The sequence below is a fragment of the Alternaria conjuncta genome (assembly GCF_024043145.1).
Source record: "Alternaria conjuncta strain BMP 0040 chromosome Unknown scaffold_13, whole genome shotgun sequence".
NCBI lineage: Eukaryota > Fungi > Ascomycota > Dothideomycetes > Pleosporales > Pleosporaceae > Alternaria > Alternaria conjuncta.
Window position 1 is genome coordinate 606,653 of NW_026250102.1, and position 25,278 is coordinate 631,930.

General features: G+C 53.1%; 7 protein-coding genes across 7 annotated transcripts; 4 read left to right on the forward strand and 3 right to left on the reverse strand.

The window, feature by feature from the left end:
• Positions 1-8: 8 nt before the first annotated feature.
• On the reverse strand, positions 9-2,245 carry J4E85_008524 (uncharacterized protein; the record flags this gene model as incomplete). The annotated part of the gene is made up of 5 exons (XM_051472749.1): positions 9-248; positions 302-398; positions 445-1,255; positions 1,308-1,389; positions 1,442-2,245. The coding sequence occupies 5 exons, from the start codon at positions 2,243-2,245 to the stop codon at positions 9-11; spliced, it is 2,034 nt and encodes a 677-aa protein (XP_051323570.1).
• Positions 2,246-4,779: 2,534 nt separating this feature from the next.
• Positions 4,780-6,496, reverse strand: J4E85_008525 (uncharacterized protein; the record flags this gene model as incomplete). The annotated part of the gene is made up of 5 exons (XM_051472750.1): positions 4,780-4,931; positions 5,018-5,096; positions 5,148-5,594; positions 5,651-6,000; positions 6,049-6,496. The coding sequence occupies 5 exons, from the start codon at positions 6,494-6,496 to the stop codon at positions 4,780-4,782; spliced, it is 1,476 nt and encodes a 491-aa protein (XP_051323571.1).
• A 1,949-nt stretch (positions 6,497-8,445) lies between these two features.
• Positions 8,446-9,207, forward strand: J4E85_008526 (uncharacterized protein; the record flags this gene model as incomplete). Its single annotated transcript, XM_051472751.1, has 1 exon — positions 8,446-9,207. The coding sequence occupies one exon, from the start codon at positions 8,446-8,448 to the stop codon at positions 9,205-9,207; it is 762 nt and encodes a 253-aa protein (XP_051323572.1).
• Positions 9,208-13,775: 4,568 nt separating this feature from the next.
• On the forward strand, positions 13,776-17,013 carry J4E85_008527 (uncharacterized protein; the record flags this gene model as incomplete). Its single annotated transcript, XM_051472752.1, has 2 exons — positions 13,776-15,687; positions 15,737-17,013. The coding sequence occupies 2 exons, from the start codon at positions 13,776-13,778 to the stop codon at positions 17,011-17,013; spliced, it is 3,189 nt and encodes a 1,062-aa protein (XP_051323573.1).
• A 353-nt stretch (positions 17,014-17,366) lies between these two features.
• Positions 17,367-19,104, forward strand: J4E85_008528 (uncharacterized protein; the record flags this gene model as incomplete). Its single annotated transcript, XM_051472753.1, has 3 exons — positions 17,367-18,291; positions 18,349-18,783; positions 18,878-19,104. The coding sequence occupies 3 exons, from the start codon at positions 17,367-17,369 to the stop codon at positions 19,102-19,104; spliced, it is 1,587 nt and encodes a 528-aa protein (XP_051323574.1).
• A 458-nt stretch (positions 19,105-19,562) lies between these two features.
• J4E85_008529 (uncharacterized protein) lies at positions 19,563-19,877 on the reverse strand (the record flags this gene model as incomplete). Its single annotated transcript, XM_051472754.1, has 2 exons — positions 19,563-19,608; positions 19,759-19,877. The coding sequence occupies 2 exons, from the start codon at positions 19,875-19,877 to the stop codon at positions 19,563-19,565; spliced, it is 165 nt and encodes a 54-aa protein (XP_051323575.1).
• Positions 19,878-20,566: 689 nt separating this feature from the next.
• J4E85_008530 (uncharacterized protein) lies at positions 20,567-21,694 on the forward strand (the record flags this gene model as incomplete). Its single annotated transcript, XM_051472755.1, has 3 exons — positions 20,567-20,736; positions 20,831-21,446; positions 21,503-21,694. The coding sequence occupies 3 exons, from the start codon at positions 20,567-20,569 to the stop codon at positions 21,692-21,694; spliced, it is 978 nt and encodes a 325-aa protein (XP_051323576.1).
• Positions 21,695-25,278: the final 3,584 nt, after the last annotated feature.

Genomic DNA, 25,278 nt, shown 5'->3' on the forward strand with positions numbered 1-25,278 from the left:
AGATTCGCTCAATACGCTCGCGATTGTTGATCACGGAACCTCCGCTCTTCTTCCTGGCGGCGGGCCTTCTTCTCCCGCTCTAGACGGATCTTGTGCGCTTCAGTTCCGTCGTCCATGAGGGACTCTTTGAACCAAGGGTGTTGCAGTGCTTCCTTGGCTGTTATCCGTTTCTTGGGGTCGTAGACGAATATCCGCCGGAGGAGGTCGAGGAATTGACGGTTGAAATCGGTGTGGGCTGGTATTGTTTCCTAGGAATGGTTAGTCGGCTATCAAACGAACAGTGTGACGTGTGACGACGTACGGGAAGCTTCTTCATCGCCTTGACGTATTTCTTCGAGGCTTTGTTGGTGTCTGCGTTGGGGTAGTCGAGCTTGTAGTTCTTGAAGTATCGGGCGGCACTGAGAATGTTAGCAGTGTCGTGAACATGGCATCGTGTCTACTTACGAGCTGGACGAGTTGCGCGATGAACCGCGGTCTTGCTTGTAGACCGCTCGCACAATATCCCGATCAATCTTACCACTGCAGACAGCCTCCATCATCGCCAGGTGCTCGAGGTTGTCATGCGTTTGGAAGAGGGCGTCGCCAGTGAAGAATTCGACCAGGATACATCCTATACTCCAGATATCGCAAGGGAAACTCCAGCCCAGGTTGAGGATAATCTCAGGTGCTCGGTAGTGGCGAGTCGAGACTACCGAGGAGTGGTATTCGTCGTTGAACGTCGCTGATCCAAAGTCAATGAGGCGAATCTCAGGGTCAAGGAGAACCTTGCGATGCCGCGCTGTCCGGTTCACTGTTGTTGACGATGAGGGTACAGTCCTATTGTACGTAAAAGTCTGGTAATTGTTGTTGACAAGCAGGATGTTCTCCGGTTTCAGATCGGTATGAATGAGGTTGAGGTCGTGGAGGAAGGCAACGCTGGTGAAGAGCTGTTTTGCAAACTTCTGGATGTGGGAGCTGGGGAATGGGACAAAGCCGTTCGACTTGAGGAAGTCAAACACACTTTGTCCGTATAGATCGGTGACGATGCAGATGTGGTTCCGGAAGTCGAAGCAATCTCGTAGGTGAATGCACCGGTTGATGTTGTGCTTGTCGTTGGATGCCAGTGTTGACAGTACCCGCAGTTCGATACGGCTGGCATCTCGGTATTTGGGCACTGATCGAATGACCTTGATGGCACAATTTGTGCCTTTCCGTCTATCGTAGGCTTGGACGACTTTGCCAAAAGTGCCCTGGCCGAGCAGTTTTGTGATCTGGTCTGATGTCCTTTGTCAGTATCATTCTTCGGGGTATTAATCGTAGAGACCTACATCTCTCTGTGAGGTCGGCCTCGGGTACTACAATATAGTGGCCGTCGTCGTCGTCTACCTTTTGGTCCTTTGTATACGACTTCTAGAGTGTGTCAGTTCGGGTCCTGGAAGAGGAGGCGTGGATCGGGTCTTACATCTGGGACAACCTGTACGTAGACGTCCTTCGCCTTGATCACCGGGTTGGGCGGCGGCTGGTACAGGCTGAAGGGGTCGTCATTGTCCAGTTCCCGTCTTTTGGCCTGCTTTGCTTCATCCTGCACCACGGCGCGTGTGCGCTTGCGCTTCTGGCCCGCTGCGCTGTTGTCGAGAGGCGAGATGTGGTGGCCATTGCTGACCTGCGAGCCTAATGACGTCGGCGCCGTGGTGTTGAGCGCAGAGGTAGTGCGGTCGGTGGACAGGGAGTGGTTGGGGGAGTCGTAGTAGGGTGTTTGGGTGGTGGAGTAGGACGTGTGCTGGTTGTAGACGGGGTCGTATGCCGTGGATGCGGTCGTCTTGCGCTTCTTGTCTGTGTGGCGCGCGGTCGGGTTTGTCGCCGTGCGTGACGAGGGCGCGTGGTTACGAGGCGGAGGCAGCTGGGGTTCATCGTCGTCGTCGTCGTCAATAACAATGACCTCCTTCGGGATGCCGTTCCTGTAGAAGTCGGCCCAGTCGGGGTGCCGCCGCCGGTGGGCGGAGCCCGGGTCGTTCGCGCTCATGTCGATGGGCGGGGCCTGGGAGATGGGCGGCAGCTGGGGCGGGTGTCGTGTGTGGGCAGTCGCGTTTCGGCGAAGGTCTGAACTGGAGGAAGCGCTAGCGTAGCCGTTGTAGAGCGAGTTGCCTATCCGAGCGCCGCCGTTGGCGATCTGGGCATTGGCGATGCTGGGCTGGTACGTCTGGTGGTGAGAATAAAACTGGTGATGGGGCGGGAGTGTGGCCGTGGCGGTCGAGGGCGTCGACATGGCTGGGTGCGTCGCTGGGGGTGCGAGAGCCGACGTCGTGACGCTACTCGTCTGCACAGGCAAGCGGACCAAGCACGTCGGTGAGGCGGCCAAACGGCGCGACGGGGGCGCCGAATTGGGGGAGCGTCGTCGTCGGGATGCTCAGTCGGCGCTTTTGCGTGCTGGGACGCTTTGTCGCAGCCAGCAGAGGCGTTATCGCAGGCCTGGGCAGGTGGATGGTGCTGCTGCGGAGGTGCTGGAGCCGCGGCTGGAGGCAGTGCCGGGGCGGGCTACGAGGCGACTGAGGGCGATGGGGGTGCACGCTGGGAAGAATGGCGGGCGTCGGACATGCCAGAGAGGTGGTGAAGCGTTGATGTCGCCGGGTGGAAGCAGGCGAGGTTGAGATCACACTTGTTGCGGAGTCTGTGGTGAGAACCGGCCTGTGCGGTCCACATGGAGCGTCATTCGTTCAATCTTCTCGCGGCACGCCAGCGACGTCTCTCTTTCGCGTCTCGCGCCGAACTCTGCCTTGTCCTAATTCTGCCGCCCAAGACTCGACACTGCTTTATGGCACTCTATTTGATGGCAATAATGCCGCAGCGCTTGTCTTCTGCTGTTGCTAGATGCTCGCACCCAGATCATGTGCTTGCAGCGCGTTTGGCGACAGCCCGTCTGGTGAAAGAGAAAAGCCGCCCGAAGCCCATTAATATGTCTTCGGTCGCTTGCAAAAGAGGGTGGCACGCCGTCTCCACTCGCCCTGTCTGGAATCTCTCGAACTCAAACATTTACCAATATCAAACATTAATCATCAACTATCTATCAACTTCATTGCAGTCATGTTCTACACCCGCCAAATGCATCGCTCCTTCCATCCCGCCCTCGATACTGCCCAGGTGCTGAACCGCGCCCAGACCACCACCCTCCGTCGCAGACATCTGACTGAAACCGCTGCACAAGACTTGCACCCAACAATCAAAGGACCTCCGTAACACTAATCCCTACACCGCGTGCGGCTCTAGCACCCATTCCCCATCAAACAAAGCCCTTGTGTGACCGCTCTGCAAAGTGAAGCAACACGCCCGTGGTCACGAGAAAGACCAAGACAATGATCTGCGATGCTGCCCCGGGCACGCACCTACAAATGTCATCTGGTTACTGTGGTAGTAGTTGTCGAGCCTGTACCAGCCTATGTGACGAGCGCCCTGAGAGACATGATGGCATGGCAACAACCCCGATCCCGTTTCTCGACACTTTTGTTGTGATCAAAGTTCGAGGTGTTCAGGGTCCATCCTGATTTGGCTACTTCCGCGATGCCGCCTTTCTAGATGCACATTCCCGGTTCGTCGCGAAGCTGGGATAGTCACTCCAAGGCTACATACAAGGCGCGGTCCCTGCCGCACGTGGAACTGCACTTGCTTCTGTTCACGGGTTGCTTCTTTATCATGACGCAATATTCCTCCTATTTTACTTGCACCTATCTCACCTATCTCACCTATCTCACCTTCCAGGCACACACGCCCGAAACGCTGATGTGAGCCTTCTCTCACCCGCGGTTGGTACCGCTCGCTTGGAACGCTCTTGCCTATCCACTGGCTTGGCTGATGGAAGGTTCGATGCACGCTGCACTCCGCTTCAAAGGATAACGTCATGGCCCCCAAACGTTTTCCCCACTCCTACACTACGATTTGTAGTCGAAGAACGAATGACCGGAGTGATGGCGATGCACTGCCTCCGGCTATGTCCACTGCGGATGAATAATGCACTGGTTCTGGAAGATTGTTGCCGCTTGCGCCGTCCTGGTGATTTAACCGCCAAGGCGGAGTCGTGACATGATGGGTGGTCTGTGCGCGGCACGGATGTATGGCAGCGGACTTTCGATGCTTGTCTGGCGGACATGTGGGTATTGTGAGAATGCGTTTTGCGGAGATGCACGTTACTTTACTTCTATATTGTTGTTGACGAAGAAGGACGTGTTGCTGTTGCTATGTGTTGTATGGGTACGGCACTGAAACAAGATACATCCCGAACGCAGTACAACATCTTCAAAAGTCTCGATGTTCCGTCATGAAGGATTCGTATTCTGCAAGGCATGTCCCGGTGCGCGTTGCATATGTTGTCATGATATAAACAAGTGTTCAATTCTTGTCCCATACTACTTAGCTCGTGTGAAACAAAAACCACGATCAAGACATGAACGCAAACATATATCTGGACCATAATAGGTCAAGGAAAGAAGGAATAAAACCATGGGCATCTAATATGATAATGCGCTTTTGGTCTATAGCCTAATAGCCGTTTCCAGTGCAATGAATGATTCAGACAGCAGCCCCAATGCAGTTTTGCACATGAAATTGACGGAGTCGCGAAAGAATGCCAGTTTCAAAAAGCCGATCCCAGAAAAGACTTCATGGAGCCGCCGCGCATATGCTGAGCACAAAAGCCTTCCGTGCAGTGAAAAGAAAGAAATCAAGGAAAATCGTTATCGTTCGTTGCCGAGAAAATGAGGTCGGATGGCGGTCTTCGCCCAGCGGGTCAAGACAGTGCGACGTCGATGTTTACAACTTGGGCGTGATGCTGAGCTCCTCGAAGAAATCGACGATAGTCTTACTGACGCGCTCCACGATGAAGTCGACGTCATCATCGGTGACGTTGTATGCAGGGGCGATGATGATGTGGTCGCCGCGAATGCCGTCAACCGTTCCGGAACCTGGGTACACATATACATTGTATCCATCCTTCAGCCCTGCAGAAATCGTTAGTGATGAAACGATCATCCGGACCAGATGAACTTACCTAGCTCATGTACCCTCCAGGTCACTGCGACTTCCGGATCAAAAGCCGCTTTGGTGAGCTTGTCTTGCACAAACTCAATCTGCCGTTGTTAGTAGTTAAACCACGACTGCCAGGTGGTGTTCACACTTACTCCTATGAAGAGACCCTTTCCTCGTATGTCGAACACGTTGGGATGATCGCCCAAACGAGCTTGTAGCTTCTGCATGAGCTTCTCCCCTTTGTCGCGAACATTTTCCAGAAGGTTATCCTGTTGAACAATCTCTTGAACTGCCAGACCAGCAGCGCAAGCAGTCGGGAAGTTCTGGAACGTATGACCATGGGCAAAGGCGTTGTCTCCCATCGCATCCACAATGGTTGGTCCGACCAGCATCGCGGAAAGGGCTGCATAGCCGCCTGCGATACCCTTGCCTACCAATTGGATATCTGGAACGACATCCTCTTCTTGCCATGCATGCATATAGCCGGTGCGACCCATGCCGCACATGACCTCATCCAGAATCAAAAGTACGCCGTATTTCTTGCATACTCGCTTCATCGCTGTAAGGTAGCCGGGTAGTGCGGGGACGCAGCCAAGTGCCTGTAGCCACGTGTTAGTCACCAACGAGCGAAATAAAGAGAGTCAAGCCAACATACCGCGCCAACGACCGGCTCCATCACGAAGCCTGCTACTGTATGGGGACCAAGATCAAGGATCTTACGCTCCAACTCATCTGCGAGTCGTTCGACATATTGAGCTACTGAGTCTCCCTTCTTCATATCGCGGCTAGGGTTGCAAGGAGATATGAACTGCGTCTTCTCAGGCAAGATGGGTAGGTAAATCTCTTTGCGGCCTTTGTGTCCACTGGTTTCGAGAGCACCAAGAGTCGCTCCATGGTAAGAACGATCGCGAGCGATGAACCAGCTGCGTTGAGGTTGCGGATTTGGCTTCAGCTTGGAGTGATATTGGTAGGCTAGCTTTTGTGATGCCTCGTTAGCTTCAGAACCTGATATTTGTCAGCTTGGTTTCGGCCCTGGGGTTTGGAGCATCTTACCAGACCCATAGAATACCACTTCTTTCAACTTATCATCGGTTGATTCAAGAAGAAAGTCTGCGAAATCTTCCACTACTTCGGTGTGAAAACTCATCGATGCGGCATACCCAACTCCAGACTCTTGTTGCTTCCTTACTGCCTCAAACACCCTTTCATCCCTATGACCAATGTTCGATACAGCGGCACCTCCAGATGCGTCAAAGATCTTCCAGGCCTTCTCTCCATCTACCACCGACAGCCAGTTGCCCGAAGCGCTTTCCAGGAACAACGGAGGACCTCTTGCACTGCGTTTGAGTAAAGGACTACCGAGATGATCGCGACCTCGGCGGGCTCGACGGCTGCGAGAAGTGACGAGCGCAGGAGCTGAATCCATCGATCCAAGTGAGACGCTGCTCTGGGATGCGGGACTAGAACTGCCGCTATCGTCAATCAACAAAGCTGGTGCCATTGTTGCTAGATGAATTTTGGTAACAGTAAGTAGTAGTCAGAGTTGTGTGGAGGAAGGGGAAAGATTGATATAGGAAACGGTGTGTGCAGTGTTGAATGTATTCGCACAATGCCTTGAGAGACTGGAAACGCAGGTGAATGATGGGTGACTTTATAGTCGATTGATAGTAGCGTGAGCTAACCACGATGCGTATGGTAACCCGACCGGTGAGGCGTCCTCTTGGAGTGGAGCGTTTGTGGTGTAATCAGGCTCAGGGTCACTAGAACCACACTTTGATCCTCGGCAGATCATCTTCAGCCCTGGATTCGGGCCGTTCGGGGAGCCTAAAATCGTGAAGACCAGTGCAAGAAACAACGCCGGCTGAGAACTGGCTTCCAGCTGGATAGATATGTACGTAGGATGCGGTGAAAGGATTCCAGGCTTATTCATTCTTGTGGAGTGTTAACGGTCAATCGCTTACTTTGTCAGCCAATCAGCGCAGACTGTGGCTGTTTTGCCGGATTTTGCTTGCTATCGAGATGATAAAAGGACGGTCAGCCGGACGTGATAGGAAGACGCATCGTGTAAGATCAGGGGCCAATGTCGCCTCGATGTCAGGGCAAAAACCAGAAATACCCCTAGATAGTCATCCTTGCATATGCTGCGCGGCGTAAAATTATCCAGGAGATGGGGACGGCTGTTAGCTGGGCCAACGCGAGTCGTGCGTGCATAGCCCGTCCTTGTCGGATCCTAAATCGTAGCTCACTTTGGAAGGCTGGCACACGTATGCAATGCAGGACTGACAACGCCTCGTTTTAGCGGCTCACGAACGGCTGCGACGCATGCATCATTGCCACATGGTAGAAGTGGAGTATAGAAATACGCCGGGGTTTGGGATCGACGAGGCCGCTGCGGCCGCATGCAATCCAATGCCAGGAAGATCGGATCGGGTTTTAGCCGTCCATGTTGTGTAACCGAACTTAGTGTATAGAATCCAAAAGCTCATCTTTAGTTAGTGACGGCATTGAACACGAAGGGAGAATCGCGGATTCCGTCAGAAGTAAGAAGACATCGTACCGCAAGCGTAGTATCGCGAGTACCGGCATCTTCTACAGGCCAGAAGCCTTGGAGGTCGGTATGTTGATACTCCTTCGATTGCGTAGACATGGCCTGACGTGGTCTCCTGTGATGTCTAGACTGATCTTTTGTCCTGCCTGGCTCGATATGCGGACTGCAGTATTGTAGAACAGGACAGCACAAGGATGTGCTGGAGGGAACGACTCAACTCACACGCTGATGCCTACTGCAGGTGATGGCTTGGCCAACCACATCCATGCGACCCAGCCGCGTTTCATCGTACTGGCTCGATGCGAGGAATGGTATGTCGACGCTTCAATGGCCTGACACACGCGGACCAGCTGCCACAATCGATTGACTGCAGATGTTGGCACTAGTGCGGAGGTATTCAATGAGGCAGACAGTAAACGTAGACGCCAAGTCAGGTGCCACGATAGCGATATGGGAGGTACTTTTCCGACGGAGCGGGCTTGACGTGGTGGCGCGGGGTGATAACGGTCGTACCCCTGCAATAGCGGCAGGCCGTTAGCTGGGTCCCAAGACGTCACCTGACGAGTCTAGAGGCCGCAAGTTGCGGTGAAAGAGAGAGTTAGCTCTGTGTTCGGTGGTGGTGCTAGGACGATGAAGTTGTCCGTCGGGACGAGAGCAGTTGCCCGGGCCGTGATGCGGAGCTGGAAGAAAAGCGCCGAAGCGCCGAACCGAGTCGGAAGCGCCTGCCTCTTCCATAGCCAAGCCCCGCGTTTAGCTTCCCCCACATCCTTCCATACGTGCAGGTGGCCTTCACCACATCGCGATAATTCTATCGTACCGGAGAAGGCGAGGTAAGTCACGGCCCGAGGAACACTGGCATTGCGCGCAATCTGACGTACAGATAGGACCGACCGGAAGCCACGATGAATCCACGCGTCGAAGAAGTCAGCGACTCGGACAGCGACCCGTCAGAAATGGGCATCGACGATGTACCCGCTCTGATGAACGCGAATAATATACCCAGCACGGGCAACAAGTCCATGCCGACACCAGCGCAGATGCAGGCGCTCCAATCGCAGATGCTGCAGCCGCAATCGCCCTCGATGACGACATCTACGGACCGAGAAAAGTCCAAGCACTACCAGTGTTTATACCCCATATACTTTGATAAGTTACGGACAAGGGCTGAAGGTCGTCGCGTGGGCAAGGAGCTCGCCGTGGAGAACCCTCTAGCACGGGAGATGGCCGACGCTGCTGCCGACCTGGGTCTCCGGACTGTCTTTGAGCCTGACAAGACTCACCCCAAAGACTGGGCCAACCCTGGCAGAGTGCGCGTCCTTCTCAAGCACGAAGGCAAATTGATGGACGACGATGTGAAGAACAAGCATCATCTCTACATCCTCATCGCACAGGCCCTTAAAGCCAATCCAACACAGAAGAACACACCTTTCAGATTACCCATCGCGGGCCTACCTATGCCCAAGGAGATGCCGGAGCCAGCGATACCAAAGGGCTGGAAGATGAGCAAGATCCTCCCCCTACATTCACCTGCCCTAACGGGTGGCGGTGTTAGTGAGAACTTCCTACAGGATATGATGGGGGAGATGATGGGCGGCGAGGCAGGCAGCGGCGCAAGCAGCGGGACTGAATCGAAGAAAAAGATCAAGGACAAAAAGAAGAAGTGAACCAGCATCCCGGAACATCGCCGTCTATGTGTCAGCGCTTACTTCGCCTATATTAAACGCCAATAGTCCGGCAAATGTCACACAACCTGCGCCGCAACCATGCATGGTGGAGGCTGTCGTCACATCCTACATGTCACTCCACCGCGCGCTTAGATACCATCCCGACATGAGCGACCAACGTCTCTTGTTGTGGAAGCAGCGAATCAACACCATCTACAATCATACAGCAATGCCTCTTCGCTCAGTCCTAGTCGCCTTTGCGTGGCACTATCGCCTGCATTGCTTACATCTCCTGCGCTGCTCTTACATACATCGTTCGTCTAGAATTTCTTTTTCGGTCTTCCGTCGACACGCGACTTGATCTGATTCGACATTTCATCAATATGCACACCGCTGCTTCAAAAGCTGTGTGCATTCTGCACATGGAAACCTCCTTGCAGCACTATGTACCACTAGCTGCTGCATATCCGCTATCGAATACTCCGACCGGCATGCGAAGTCCCGGTTTCCACGCCACTTGATAACAATTTTCCGCGTGATACCCTGCGTCTGATTATCTATTCTTACATAGCATGGCCACCTCACTGTGCTTCCTGGCTGCGCATACGGATGTTCAAATACTACAGGATACTCGGTATACTTCTGCGTCATGTATGCATGCGGTTCAGTTCACGTGAGTGGCCCGCTACCCAGAACCGAGCCCCATTAGCTCACCGTTCAAGCTTTCAGCCTCGAAGTCAGTGACAGCCCCGCGGGCCGAGCAACGTCTCTCGGAAAACAGTTGGCCTGCATCTACCCTTGCACCCACACCACTTGTCTCTCACCGGTAACGCGTCTCATTCGTCCATTTCCTTCATCCTCTGGCCTTACATTCTTAGTCTGATCGCTACTCCACTTCGCGTTCCTCGCATGGGACGTCAGACTTGGAATTGTTGGGCCATGGGGGTATGTTGGTCTCCATGTAGCGAGTGGTCGTGTTTACCGAGCCTCAGCCATGCAACCACTATGTCGGGCCACACACAATGTATGCGAATGCGACACAAGATTTCGCAAGGCATCCAACTAACCTGCAGCTAATGAATATGTGCTCATCGACCTCAGTGGTGCTGTCGTATACACGGCTGAACTTTCCCGATCAGAAGCTCGCCACAATCCGTACGATGTTACGTATGAAACAGCAGATGCGCTTGACAGTGCGAAGTCGATACTGATTGAAGCTCGCTCGGACACCACCACCTATGACAAATCTCAGCTACATGACAAGACCAGTCTGACAGTGCTTTTAGGTGGTGTCTTGCCCGTACCCTGCTCATCACGATGGGATGCAATCATACAATCGCCGGCTGTAAGAGCCCTGCATTCCAGCCCACTCTTCTAGCCCCTACACAACGTTGATGCGTTTGACTCGCATGTCGACCAAATCATCTCACAAGCCAGTGGTTGGAGCACCACCAGGTGTAATCGCCCAGCCGTTGGGTACACGGCATCACGACCACTATCCAATGTCGACAACGGAAAAAATGTCAGCGTGACACAGCATGAACAGTATGCGAACAGCCTCTCCAATAGCCAAATACAAAGACAGGCACGTGAGTGGTCCGGGAGAAATAGCCGCAGCGAGTACACATCAGCACACATGCCAACATCGGTGTAAACGGGAACTTTGGACCTTCCGTTTATGTTCGCCACCAAAACGTCAGAGCCAATCATGGCCGACCAGGTCTAAAACATTTATCCTCGGTCCACTGAAGGAGGTGCGCAACCATCGGCCCGCCAGGTAAATGCAAAGGTGCCGTCCGCATCTGAGGGTGTGCTTCCGGGCTAAGCGATGTCGACCAGCTGCCGTTCTCCGAGCAGCTTGCGCGGATCGCCGAGTTACCTTCACACTAGCTTCTATACACCCATCGCCAATATGTCATTGCTGGATGTATATCGACGGCAAGTGACGGGAACGCAGCTACATTGGTACCTACGCTCCATGAGCCTGCAAGATCGTTCGATTTGTTCCTTTCGATTTGTCTCTAGTTGTGACTCATATCTTATCACAATGACAATTACTTCTTACTGACACTAGACAGTGACAGAATTCGTGTTGAACATCACAAGTCCCCTGGGAAATATTGTCAGGTCAAAGTATGCATTGTGCTCAAAGCTATGTACCTGCTGAGGTTTCGTGGTGTGCATGCAGCAAAGTGCGATACAGAATCTATGTTCCGCTACGTCTACCAGACTGGTAATCTGGCAGGCTGAGCGCGACCTGTCTTCACGATCACGAGAGCCGAGATGATGGCACGGCGGCTGACGAGGGCCACCGGGTGTATATCTCGGCCGAAGATGGCTTTCGTGCTATGTTAGGCAGTCTTTTAGGGAAGATTGACGGTTGAGGCCTGGAAACCTACGAAGACAAGCTGAGCTCGAAGATAGAGACGATCACCGTCTTTAGGCAGGAGTACCTGGACATCGAACAGTAGAGTAAAGTCTACATTAACTTGAAGCAACACATAACTCTTATAACTTCGGGGAGAGCAGGTTAGTGATTGATCTGCTTCAACGGGTTTTGCATATATGCTTTCCCACACTGCAACTTTCGCTAAGTATATTCATATCAGCGATACGAGAACATGCGACAACCAGGTAGAGCTGGTGCGGACAATATGCGAAGCGTTAGCTCTTGAAACCCGACTTTAGGGAAGTAAGCATGGACCTCGACTAAAAAGCATCAGAGCGCATGTTGCATAAAGCATCGGCCCACGATGCTCAGATCGCCTTTTAGTGCCAGGAGGTCCGCAATCCGTCCGGGTGACACAGACATGAACGTCATCCGCGAAGATTTAACTCGCGTAGCTTGCGAAAGATCGTCCTTCCCGGGAACACCGCCAGCCTAAACATCGCTACCGGAGCCATCAGAACCCGGAGCCGACATGAAGATGAAGGTCGGCTGGTAAGAGTCAAAGCGTATGGCGCACCAAACACCGCACGGTACTCCCTTATGCATGTATTACCGACTGTCAGAATACTCCTCGGTACCCATCCATAGCTCCTCTCAGCTTCCATCCGAACACAGAGTTTCCACTTCACCTAATTCATCAACCGCCTCGCCATAACCCTACTTACTGCATCTTGAATCCAGTGCCCAATTTCCCCTACCTCAACATACACGTCATCGCGATAAACCGCCCCCACAAAGTCTTCTTCGTCCTTGCAGTAGTATCTGGGAAGTAAGGGCTGTTGATGCCATGTTGATGGAGATGTTGGTTTCGAGGTTTCCGTACTTTAGTAAGAGTTCGCACATATAAGAGTTGATATGTTCAGGTAGAAATTGAGATCAGGACCGGTAGCAATGAGCGATATGCACTACTACCTGGGTACTGACGCACGGTGTGCGCGCTCCCATCATGGTACTGCATTGCGGTGATGAGCCACTCACAGCTGCCGCCTTCTAAACGACGACGAGATGAGAGGAGTTCTTTGACGAGCTGGGGACAAGATACGAGTTCGCAGTCGAAGCCCGGTTTTACATCTGACTCATGGTGCAGAGGGAGAGCAATACCTGAGCGCTGAAGTCCTTCTCGCGATGAAGATAAACTGCGCTTTTGACACAGGATAAGGCCTGGTCTTAGTCAAAGCTCTTCATTGAGACGGTACTTTGGTATACAGCATGATCGCGTTAGCTTTGATGATGTTCGCCGGTGAAGTCGTTCCTGCCTGCTAACTAGGCCGCGGCGCTCGGTCCGCTCTGCTCGATCTCTGACCCACTTCTTGCAAAGACCAATTTCAGTCCAGACCTGCCTCGTGGGGATCTTCCATGGTGGATAGAAGCATACACACCTACATTACCTGCGAACACCCGGTTCGGCTGTGGGTATCTGACATGATTCGGGCCTAATACAGAGGCAGTAAGGCTTAGCTCACGTTCACCTCGACAACCTTCTGATGACGAATGCCAATAGTGCAAGCTAAATCCCGGGCCTATAGAACACGACAGGCAAAACAGTCGCGGGCGGCTCAGGACGGAAGCGCATGAATTGTTGAGGTGTCACGGTCTAAGCCACATGGCGGCTGCATCTGGGGTTGTGTTCCTGGCACGCCTGAGCAAACAAGGACAGGGGTGCGGGGTTACCATAACAACGCCCGAAGAAACAACACCACTGCATGCGCCTCCGCCGCATCACTGCTGGGGAAAGTAACTATTACACCCTTTTTGAACACATCCATATCGCATTGTTGCCCATTGCAATCACTTCTCGAGTGTCACGAATAGCGACGACACTTTTCTATACCCAATCTGAATTTTCGCGACGCATACACATAATGGACGGGTCCACACCACACAGTGGTTCACACTATGGACGGCCACCTGCATATGACTATGATGACGGATCCCCTCAGCAACTACAGGGAGGATCAACCATGCGTTTATTGACAAACGTGGACGAGGACCAAAGTTACGAACAGAGCTACATGCCGTGAGTATTTGTCTCACTATTTCCCCCCCATCCACTTGCGTCCCGCATACGGACCCAATCTCATTCCCCACCAGAAGATCGTCTTTCGAGGACACTTCAAACATGTCGAATGCCAACAGCAACACGGCTGAATTGGGCGAGCGCATGACCATGTCTGAGGTCGGCAAGCAGAAGGCTGCCGAGGCGGACATTCACGACTTCCTGCGCGAGGCGGGCGATGCGCTGAGTTCGACGTCGAGCGCGGCAGCAATGCCTACGCAGATGCCGCGAAGGAAGACGATCAAGTCGCAGTTCGACACGACGCCCTACAAGACCGTTCGGTTACAAGACCCAGACTTACCATTACTTTCTTCCCGCAGACCTCCGTCGCCAGTATCGCGATCATACCACCCCACAAATTCCTCAGTATCCGGCTTATCACGGACGCCGTCTGTGATGGACACCGCGCCAAACATGCCGCCGCCAGGCGAAGACCCATACGTACCCTACCGACGGCCGCTGTCGCCCGACCGACCTTATTCACCCACGCGCACATCAGCCGACTACTCGCGGCCGCCAGCGTCAGTCAACTCATACGAGCCAGTCGACCTTCATGGCAGCCCACGGCCAGGCAGTCCTCAGCGACCACTACCACCCCAGCCTTTGTTTACCGGCCGTAGACCGAACTCCCGCGGATCCGAGGGCACCATGGACATGACTGATATGACTTCGATACCCATTCACGACGATGACGACCCCTTCACCGACATTGGCGACGACCGCCCAGACCTGCGATCGCGCGACTCGTACATGACCGACGACACATACACAGACATCTACACCGAGATAGATGAGAAGGCAGAGCACTACGGGCCGGCTCCCGATGGCGCACAAGAACGACGTGGAGCGCGCGACGCTGTAATGACGAAGAAGGAGGTTCGCCTTATCAACGGTGAACTCATTCTCGAGTGTAAAATCCCCACCATCCTCCACAGTTTTCTTCCCCGACGAGACGACATCGAGTTTACGCACATGCGATACACGGCCGTCACATGCGACCCAGACGACTACTGTGATCGTGGATACAAACTGCGTCAGAACATCGGCAATCCGCGAGAGACCGAACTCTTCATCGCCATCACCATGTACAACGAGAACGAGATCGACTTTACCCGAACCATGCATGGTGTCATGCAGAACATCAGCCACTTCTGCTCGCGCATGAAGTCAAGAACCTGGGGAAAGGACGGATGGCAGAAGATCGTCGTATGCATCATTGCGGATGGTCGCGGAAAGGTCCACCCGAGAACACTCGACGCGATCGCTGCCATGGGATGCTTCCAAGAAGGTATCGCAAAGAACCACGTCAACCAGAAGGAGGTCACGGCTCACGTCTACGAATACACCACCCAAGTCTCGTTGGATTCTGACCTCAAGTTCAAGGGCGCTGAGAAGGGTATTGTCCCCTGCCAGATGATCTTCTGCTTGAAGGAGAAGAACTCCAAGAAGCTGAACTCTCATCGTTGGTTCTTCAACGCCTTCGGCCGCGCACTCAACCCAAACGTCTGCATTCTGCTCGACGTGGGTACCAAGCCTGGACCCAAGGCTCTATACCATCTGTGGAAGGCCTTCGACACTGACTCCTCGGTCGCTGGAGCTGCTGGAGAAATCAAGGCCGGTAAAGGAAAGGCGTGGCTTGGTCTGCTCAATCCGCTTGTCGCATCGCAGAACTTCGAATACAAGATGTCCAACATTCTTGACAAACCACTGGAGTCTGTTTTCGGCTACATTACGGTCTTGCCTGGTGCGCTGTCCGCGTACAGATATCACGCGTTGCAGAACGATCACACAGGCCACGGTCCTCTCAGCCAGTACTTCAAGGGAGAAACGCTCCATGGTCAAGATGCAGATGTGTTTACCGCAAACATGTACTTGGCTGAAGATCGTATTCTGTGTTGGGAGCTTGTAGCGAAGCGTAGCGAACAATGGGTTCTGAAATACGTGAAAGCGGCGACTGGTGAGACCGATGTGCCAGGTAAGAGTTCACGAACGCAATTTTTTAATGACACACTAACATACCCCAGATACTGTACCCGAGTTCATCTCTCAACGTCGTCGTTGGCTGAACGGAGCTTTCTTTGCGGCTGTCTACTCACTGCTTCATTTCAAGCAAGTCTGGGCCACTGACCACACCATCGGTCGCAAGATCCTGCTCCACATCGAATTCGTCTATCAGTTCGTGCAGCTATTGTTCACGTTTTTCTCCCTCGCCAACTTCTACCTGACCTTCTACTTCGTCGCCGGCTCACTGTCAGACCCGGAATTGGATCCCTTCGGCCACAACATCGGAAAATACATCTTCTACATCCTCCGCTACACATGCACGCTACTCATCTGCATGCAATTCATCCTGTCCATGGGTAACCGACCTCAAGGTGCCAAGAAGATGTTCTTCTGGAGTATGGTCATGTACGGTGTCATCATGGCTTACACTACCTTTGCGTCCTTCTATATTGTCATCGTCCAACTGAAGGATCCGAAGGCGGAAAAGACCATCGGTGCCAACGTTTTCACCAACCTCATCATCTCGACTGCTACGACTATTGGTCTCTACTTCCTCATGTCCTTCATGTACCTGGATCCATGGCATATGTTCACGTCGAGTGCGCAGTACTTCGCTCTCCTACCATCATACATCGCCACACTTCAGGTTTACGCCTTCTGTAATACTCACGATATCACTTGGGGAACCAAGGGAGACAACGTCGCGAAGACCGATCTGGGTGACGCCAAAGGAAAGAAGAAGGATATTGTCGAACTCGAAATGCCCTCAGAGCAACTGGACATCGACAGTGGATATGACGAGGCGCTTCGCAACCTCCGTGATCGTGTCGAAGTTGTCGAGCCCCCGATCTCCGAGTCGCAGCAACAGGAAGACTACTATCGTGCCGTGCGTACCTACATGGTAGTCATCTGGCTCATCTCCAACGCTGTCCTCGCCATGACTGTCAGCGAAGCCTACTCGGACCGCAAGGTGACGAACAACTTCTACCTTACCTTCATTCTCTGGGCTGTCGCAGGTCTCGCCTTCTTCCGCGCCATCGGCTCCACCACTTTCCTCATCATCAACTCTATTCAAGCCATCATGGAGACGAAGCTCAAGTGGGAGGACAAGATCGACGACAAGAAGAGCAACAGAACTGGTCTTGGAGGTGGCCGCAAGTACGGAAGGAACAAGTGGTGGAAGTTCGGATTTGGCGGCGGCGGCGTATCGTCAAGTTGGTTCTCAGGCAGCACGATTTCGAGCAAGCTTAGTAGCATGACTCCCAGTAGCTGGGGTGGAAGCAGTGTTGGAAGATAGGTATACCCAGGGTAAGGAAGGGGCGGTAATGTGGTTTGTACTACGACTTCACGATGGATTGATCTTTGGCGTTCCGGATACATACCTTGGGATGATACCTGAGCTGGGCTGTTGAGCTCACTCCAGTGTAGTAAATAGCTTCTTGTGAATAATAACGATTCTCTCATAACGGCTGTGATCAGGAATAATGTTACCTTCGTGAAGATGTTGCCGCCTGTTCTGGGGGTGACGCGCCAGTTCAGGAAGGCACGCTAGGGTCGTGTGTTTACATCCCACTCCCGCTTCCATCCCGCCGCGCACGCAACCGGCGCAACACTCCCCACTTGCCTACCCAGCGTACCGACGAGACCGAAATGGCGCCCAGAAGTAAAACCGCGAACATCTCCTTCACAGTCGACTCGGCCTCGGAAGACGAAATGACGGTCGACGAGCTCAATGCGCTTCCCACGCCCGAATCCACCAGCGACAAACCCGCGCGAAAAACGCGTGGAACTGCTGCGCAAACGAAGAAGACAACTGCGGCGACGAAGGCGACTGCTAAGGGCAAGCCGGCGACGCGTCGGACGAGCGGTACAACTGCGGTAGCTATGAAGAAGAGCGCGGCGGCTGGCGCAAAGAAGGTAGCGGCGAAGGGCGGTCGCAAGGCACAGGCGGAAGTCGAGGAGCCCAATGCGAGCGACACGGAGGAGGTAGAAGACTTTGAAGAGCCAGAGCCGGTTGCGCAGGCCAAACCCGCTAAGAGAGGCAGACCAGCGAAGAAGGCGCAAGAAGAGGAGGTCGAAGAGCCAGCGCCCGCGCCAGCAAAGAGAGGGCGGAAGGCAGCTGCGAAAGAACCCGCCGAGAAGAAGGAGACGAAAGCGAAGCCTGCGACAAAGTCAAGAGGAACGAAACGCGCGGCCGAGCCAGAAACCGAGCCTGAGCCGATGACAATCCCTGAGACACAACAAGAGCCAGATGCAGACACAATGGACATCGAAGACTCGATTGAGATGGGAGAGGAGATACCCGAAAGCATGCCTCCACCACAATCACAACCCTCCGCACGGCGAGCGCAAGCCCAACCGAACAGCAGAGCGCGCCGAACATCAGCCTCACGGAAAAGAACAGGAAGCGTGTCAGACTCTGAACGCGACCCAGTCATGCGACGGAAAGTCGGCGATCTCACCCGGAAGCTAGATGCTATGACCGCCAAGTACGAAGCACTCAAGGAATCTGCGTCAACAGGCAAGGAATCGAACTTTGAGCAGCTTAAGAAGCGGACAGAGCAAATCGCAAAAGGTACGACTTTCTACATCTACATGTTACGAGGAAGCTTGTTGCTAACACGACAAACAGACCAAGACGCCGTAATCAAATCCCTAAAAACGCAACTCACCGACCTCCAATCCCGTACCTCGACCCTCACAACCCTGAAGAAAGACCTCGCAGCTTCCACAAAGGAAACTAGTCGTCTCACGGCCGAGAACAAGAAACTCGCCGATGCCCTCGCGACCGCGCAGAACGAGAGCAAGACTTTGTCTAGCAAACTCGCCGCTGCCCGTTCCTCCTCGCAACAACCCGAGGGCAACAAGAATGTACCTGGCAGCGCGGTGAAGCAAAGGACAACAGGAGTGATGTTGCCGGGTACAGCGGAAGCAGCAAAGGAAGCGACATTAGCGAAGCAAAAAGTGGATTTATATAGCGATTTGACGAATTTGGTTGTTCTGGGCGTGAAGAGGAGTGAGGATGAAGAGGACGTGTTTGATTGCTTGCAGACGGGGAGGAATGGGAGTGAGTCTTTTCCACCATCCACAACCCCCTACCATCCCCTTCCCATTACCATTGCCCCTACCATTGCCCCCTTGTTGTACTAACGTTCCCACAGCTCTACATTTCCACCTCACAGTCGCTACCTCGGGCTCCTCCTACGAAGAAACAGAGTTCATCTACCAGCCTCTTCTGAACGAACAAAGAGACAGGGAGTTGTTGGATTTGTTGCCGGATTATCTCACCGAGGAGATTTGTTTCCCGAGGGCGCAGGCAGCGAAGTTTTATTGTAAGGTTGTGGATAGTATGTGTAAGAAGATTGTGCTTGAGGAGGATGGGGAGTAAGGTGGGAAGTTGAAGGGGCAGAGGGGGAGGAGAGAGGGATAGGGAAGATGAAGAGAGGGGAGTGTTGGGTGGATGGAATTGATGTTCATGGAGGTGGCATCCGCATTTCCGCTGTTATGTTCCGTGATGGTTACGAGGGCTTTATACCAGGTTGATTCGTATCTTCTGCTTGTTTGTTAGGATCGCAGATACCCAGTCAAGTTCACGTTTATTAGCCATCACCCGTTCGCACTGGCAGCAGCTTTTCTTTATGAATGTGAGGAAGAAGGTGGATAGAGTCGTTCCAATGCTTGCTTGCTTGTTTGTTGGTACAATCGGCGCATGTATCTACACTGTCCCGTATCGTCGAGGCACACGCGCGTTTATCCGAGTAAACGTCGGATTCCGCGACGTGGATTCTCGTTCATCATCCACACTCAGTTCCTTCGATCCGAACGGTATGTTGGGTTGCATCGTGTTTATTGCTTTCCTTGGACCTTGTCGGCGGCCTTCTTGACGTACTCCCTGTGATGATTTGTTAGCCTCGGTCGTTGTTCCCATTGTAATATTCCTGCTACACCATCTCTATCACGATAGGGTGGCCTGTGTCGCTAAGAGCGTATGAAGGTCTATAGGTATGCAGGTATGCAGGTGTTTAGGTAGGTGTGTACGCACTTGACAAAGTTCTCCTCATCAGGGCTCTTCGCGTTGATCGGGGGAGTGGTAGGGTCCTCAGCCTTCTTGCCGCCCATGGAGAGCGCAGCACCGGTAAAGGTTATACCGAGGGTGGCCATCGCGAGCTAGAAACACAACTTGTCAGCCTGAATCCTTCAAACGTCCGTATTGATCCCAATTGACTCTCCCAAGCCCCAAAATCGCGGGAAATATGCGTGCAAGACATGCGCTTCGCAGCCCTCAATCGCAGCTCCCGCATCCTCCCCAAAGTTTTCTCCAAGGTGTGTAGGGAAAAACATACGACGTGCGATCCGACCTGACGGCCCATAATAGTGTACATAGCAACCATTTTTGCGGTATTCGAGGGTTTTCCGTGCCGTAAGCGGGGTGATGCGTCGTCAATGGATGGAGGGTGGAGGTAAGAGAGTCGTGGGGTGGGTGCAAGCGTTGCCGGGTGCTTGCGCGGAGCTCTCTTCGGAAGAGAAGATGGGGCTTGGCGGAGGTGTGGCTTGTGCGTGGCGCAAACGAGAGGGAAAGAGCAGGGATCAGTTGAGTGGCTGGTGCGTGACTGGTGGGTTACGAAGCGATTTAATGGGTGTGACGTCTGTATGCGGCTACCGAGGTGGTGTGAGTCTCGTTGGGGAAGTAGGCAGTAGTGGTACCGAAGAAGCATGGGGTGGTAAGCTTAAGCTACCAGCGCTTGCGAGATTACCTGTTCTTGTTCTCTTCCCGTTCGCCTTTTTCTCTTTAGTAGTACGACGCGCACGCAGCTGGTTATTAAGAGAAGGAATTAAGCAACACCGCGACCATGGCGAAAGACAGCAACAAGAAGATCGAAGAGATCGATGGTGTGCCTATAGAGCGACAAGGCGCGCGACCAGACTTCTCGATTCCACCGCCGAGGAAACAGTTACCGAAGGAGCTTCAGGATACGCTCAATGATGAGGAGAAGTTGTGGGAGGCGCTATACGATGGCGAGTATGTATACATCCTCAATCCCGTCCTCACAATTGCCAGCAATGCGCCTACTCCCTCCTCCTCTCCACGATATGAATAGCTAACATAGTCACAGAGGCGAAGACACAACAGACACCTCCCTCCGCTACGCCGCCTACGCCTCGCGCATCCGCACCATCATGCTCTCCGCCCACCGCTACGTAGCCTACACCTCTGACATAGGCGAATCCTTCCGCCCCATCGCACACCCTTACCTCGTAAAAGGCGCCTATGGTATCTCCTGGCTCTACCTTATGGGTGACGTCTCGCACGAAGGCTACAAAGCGTACGTTCGCAACCAGCGCATACTGCACCCAGAGAAATACATAGACGACGCCGCCGAGAAGAGCCTGGAGAACGCGACGAGTAAGGATAGGGATATGGCGGCAACGGGCGGGAAGAGCAATGCGGCGGGTATATTTGATAAGGTGCAGGAGGCTGCGAAGCAGGCGACGAGTACCGAGGGGGTTAAATATGGGGATGCGGGGAGTACGTTGACGGGCGGGCAGGTTGTTGGGGGGAGGATACCGGCGATTGAGGATTACAGGGCTGTCATGGCACAGAGAGCTGTGTTCCAGGCTGTTGCGAGTATGGGTCTGCCGGCTTTTACTATTCACAGTATAGTCAGGTACTCGGGGCGTGCGCTGAAGGATGCGAAGAATAAGACGTTGAGGACGTGGGGGCCTATTGGGGTAAGTGGTTCTGTCGAAGCAAGTTGGATGGGGAGTAAGATGCTAACGTACTATAGCTTGGTCTCGCGGGTGTACCTTTCCTGCCTTACATCTTTGACGAGCCGGTTGAGCATGCGACGGAGTGGCTGTTTTATAATGCGTTCAAGACGTTTGGTGGTGAGAAGGCGGTGGAGGGGAGGCCGGCAACGGGCGTTAAGGAGCTGAGGAAGGAGGAGACAGAGGCGAACAAGTTGAAGAAGGAGTTGTAGAGAGCTTAGGAGGTGGACACACGACACGCGTAGATATTCAGACTCACGTTATCCACTCTGTATGAATGTATATATGGAACTTTTCTCTTTGAGAGGCTAAAATCGAGACCAAACGTGATTCGATTCATATAGACGGGTATCTTTACAATGGACCAAGATCGTTCCTTCAAGAGATTCATCGCGCTGATGCTCAAGCCTTTCCTCTCTTCCCTCCCTTCTCACAAGCCTCCGTGAACACCCTCAACAACTCAGGGAAATCACACACGTTCATCGACTCAAACGCAGGATTCTTGTCCACCTTCAGAGCAGTCATGCGCGGGCTCTTGATCCCAAAGGCGAACTTAGCGAGAAACCTAGGGTCATCGCGTACGCTGACTGCCTTCAGTACTTGTTGGATCTTAGCTGGGTCAGGAGGTTGAGGCGGCTCATCAGGCAGTACAGCTTGCGTATGAGTCTCGCACCACGTGCAATGCCCGCATTCCTCTGCTATGTCAGTGCTCTCTCCGAAGTAGTCTGCGAGTGACCTAGACAGGCAGCGTTTGTCGGTGATGAGGTTGATCAGGGCTTTCGTGCGTGCGAGATTCTGTTTCTCGGTCTTCTCCATGGTTTCGTCCAGCTGCGCGACGATCTTGTCAATCTCTTCGGGTGTAGATGGTAAAGGACGTTCGAGACGGTAGATGTTTTGCACCCCTTCTTTCTTCAGCTCAATCGCGCCACGCTCGTTCCATTCGTCCATTTTGCGCACTAGATCCGCTCGAGGTATACTGGATGAGTTCGCTAGGTCGTCCAAGGCGACGTGCGTCCATTTGCTACTCTGGACGGATGCTCTGACGATAGCGGATGCTGCTGATGAGCCATCGTTCTTTACAAGATTCGGGTTCTTTGTGATGTACGAGTATTTCGCGTATAGGGCTCCAGCAGAACGGAAGAGCCCAAAGTTCAGCTCCATTTGTGCGTACAGGATACCAAGAACGATGGCTTTGATATCGGTCTGCTGACCCTGCGTATACAATGAGAGCTGGAAAGTATCACCTGCTTTGAGCTTCGAGCGAGCAGGAGAACATATATCCTGCATCAAGAGCTTCAAAGAGCGGAGCGAAGGCCGATCGCCGTAGGTGAAGATGTTGCGGAGATAGAAGTCTTTTGTTGAGAGGTAGAACATGCACGTACTCGGCTTTCCGTCTCGTCCAGCTCTGCCGATTTGTTGACTGTAAGACTCGATGCTGTCAGGTATGTCGAAATGAACGATGCTACGAATGTCTGGTTTGTCGATACCCATACCGAATGCGATTGTTGCGATGACAATCATGTCGGTGCTAGCCAGAAACTCGTCTTGCGTTTTCGTGCGCAATGGTGCAGGCATTCCGGCGTGATAGAATTTGGCGTTGAAGCCACGCTTCTTCAGTTCTGCGGCCAGCATCTCTGTGCCTTTTTGGATTGTCACATATACGATGGTAGGACCTGGGTACTTTTTCACGTGAGCAGCGAGTTTCGACACGTAGTCAGCGTCTTTTCCGTTCGCCTCGGCAAGAAGACGTAGATTGGGACGGTACATGGTCGTCCTGAATAGGCCCTCTTTCGATATGGAGAAAGCATCCCGGATGTCTTCGGCAACCTGCGGAGTGGCTGTAGCTGTCAAACACACGACTCTCTCAACTTGTGCTTCTTTTGCGAAGCGAGCAATCTTGAGGTAATCGGGACGGAACGAGTGGCCCCATTCTGAGATACAATGCGCTTCATCCACGGCTAGTAGACGAATACCTCCGGGAATGTCTTTGAGCGACGCAATGAAACCTTCGCTGTTGAGACGTTCGGGTGCGCAGTAGATCAGATCTAAATTCCCTTTCTTGAGGTCGTCTTGCGTAGCCAGGAATTGGTCGCGAGAAATGGATGAGTTCAGTACGGCAGCTTTGATACCGCGGCGCAAGAGGGCGTCGACTTGATCCTTCATCAAAGCAATGAGTGGCGCGATGACTAGGGTTACCCCACTTTGTTCACGAGTCCGGCGACCAAGCTCTTCGTCTTGATATCTGAACGCTACAGCAGGCACCTTGGAAAGTTAGACGAGTATTTCGTTTCGTAATGATAGAACTCGCCTGATAGCACAGGCTTTTTCCACCCCCAGTGGGGAATACGACGACTGCGCTGCCTCCGTCAAGCAGGCGGGTAATAGCTCTTTCTTGTTCGAGCCGGAAGCCATCGAGCCCAAACCGACCTTTGAGAATGTTGTTCGCGAGCACTCGGCTGGCTGAGAGCTCGTCGGACACGCTCGCTTCGGGTCGACTCCGCTTGGATGAAGGCTCAACGTCTGCGCTGTCGTTGGCGATCTTACGCTTTCCATCAAGCGCAATGTTTGTGCTCGCAGCGAACTGCTCTTCGTCTCCCGAAGACCAGCCAAATTCATCGTCACTCATATCAGCGTGTCAAGTGACGGCCGTCTAAATGCGACAGTCCGAATATTTGGAAATATAACCGCGATCGTCGATTGTTGGTGAAGGTTGCGGTGTCACCAATGCGCGGAAGTCGCGACCTCACCCAGATCCAGGGTTACACGCCAAGGGAGCAAAAGCGCGCTAGCACGTGATCAGACGTGTTACAGCTCGCGAAGAGAGACAACGACCGACAACACACTGATCCGAGACTCTCAGTGACGATGCATACGACTGGCAGCATCTTTTGTTTGAGCATCATTGCGATGAAGCTGCGCTGCTGCCACAGCGGCGTCTACCAGGCACGGCACGGCCCCATTCTTCAAAAGCTGACGAGAATCAATCTCACCTACTTCACTCGTTCAAGACATCCATCAAGGTGCTTTTGGACTGTTATCCGTACATGTCTGGGATTATCGATGCTGTTTTCGACCTTGGAACGGAGATCCCGGTATGCCACGCCGGAAATGCTGCAAGGCCACCTGGGTTGGGCACTCGCGTGGGCTGTCAGTAGATACCATTGCCTCCAGTAGCAGTCGGTGGCGGAGTACTGCGCCGAAATCGAAGATCTTTCAGACCCTGAAGGATTCGTTTTCGCTATTTCAATTCCTCCCGCGTTCGAGATTGAACTAGCGGCCAGATCAAAGCTTTACACTCGCCACCCTGACCAATCACTGAGAACGTTTCCTTCTCCTATACGCTGATCCGATATCCGGTGCATCTACGTTTAGTGAGAAACTGCGGGCATCGAGAACTAGAACGGTCCGATTTTGACCCCACTTCAGGGACATACAGTAGCTGCAATGCCACACATTGGGTACTTCGCCGGTGCTCTTTCCGGGCTCACACACCTGGGGTAAGCCGGTACACTACCACGAACAACGCACCAACTCACTCAATTCTCATCCGAGTTATACACGCCACATTTATAGTCTGGATATCAATTGCAAAGCCACTTGAGAATACAGCGTGGTCTTGACTTCCCCAGTGGCGAGTCTGTCTTGCCCGGGCGGCTTCATCGCGACACACTTGCTGGACACCGCCCTTTTCGTCGCATCGCTACACCCGCATCTTGTATTATGCGCTGAGACCAAGCATTTACCGATCATTGTCTTTTACGCCAAACTTTAATCGCCTATCCTTCGTCTATGTCCC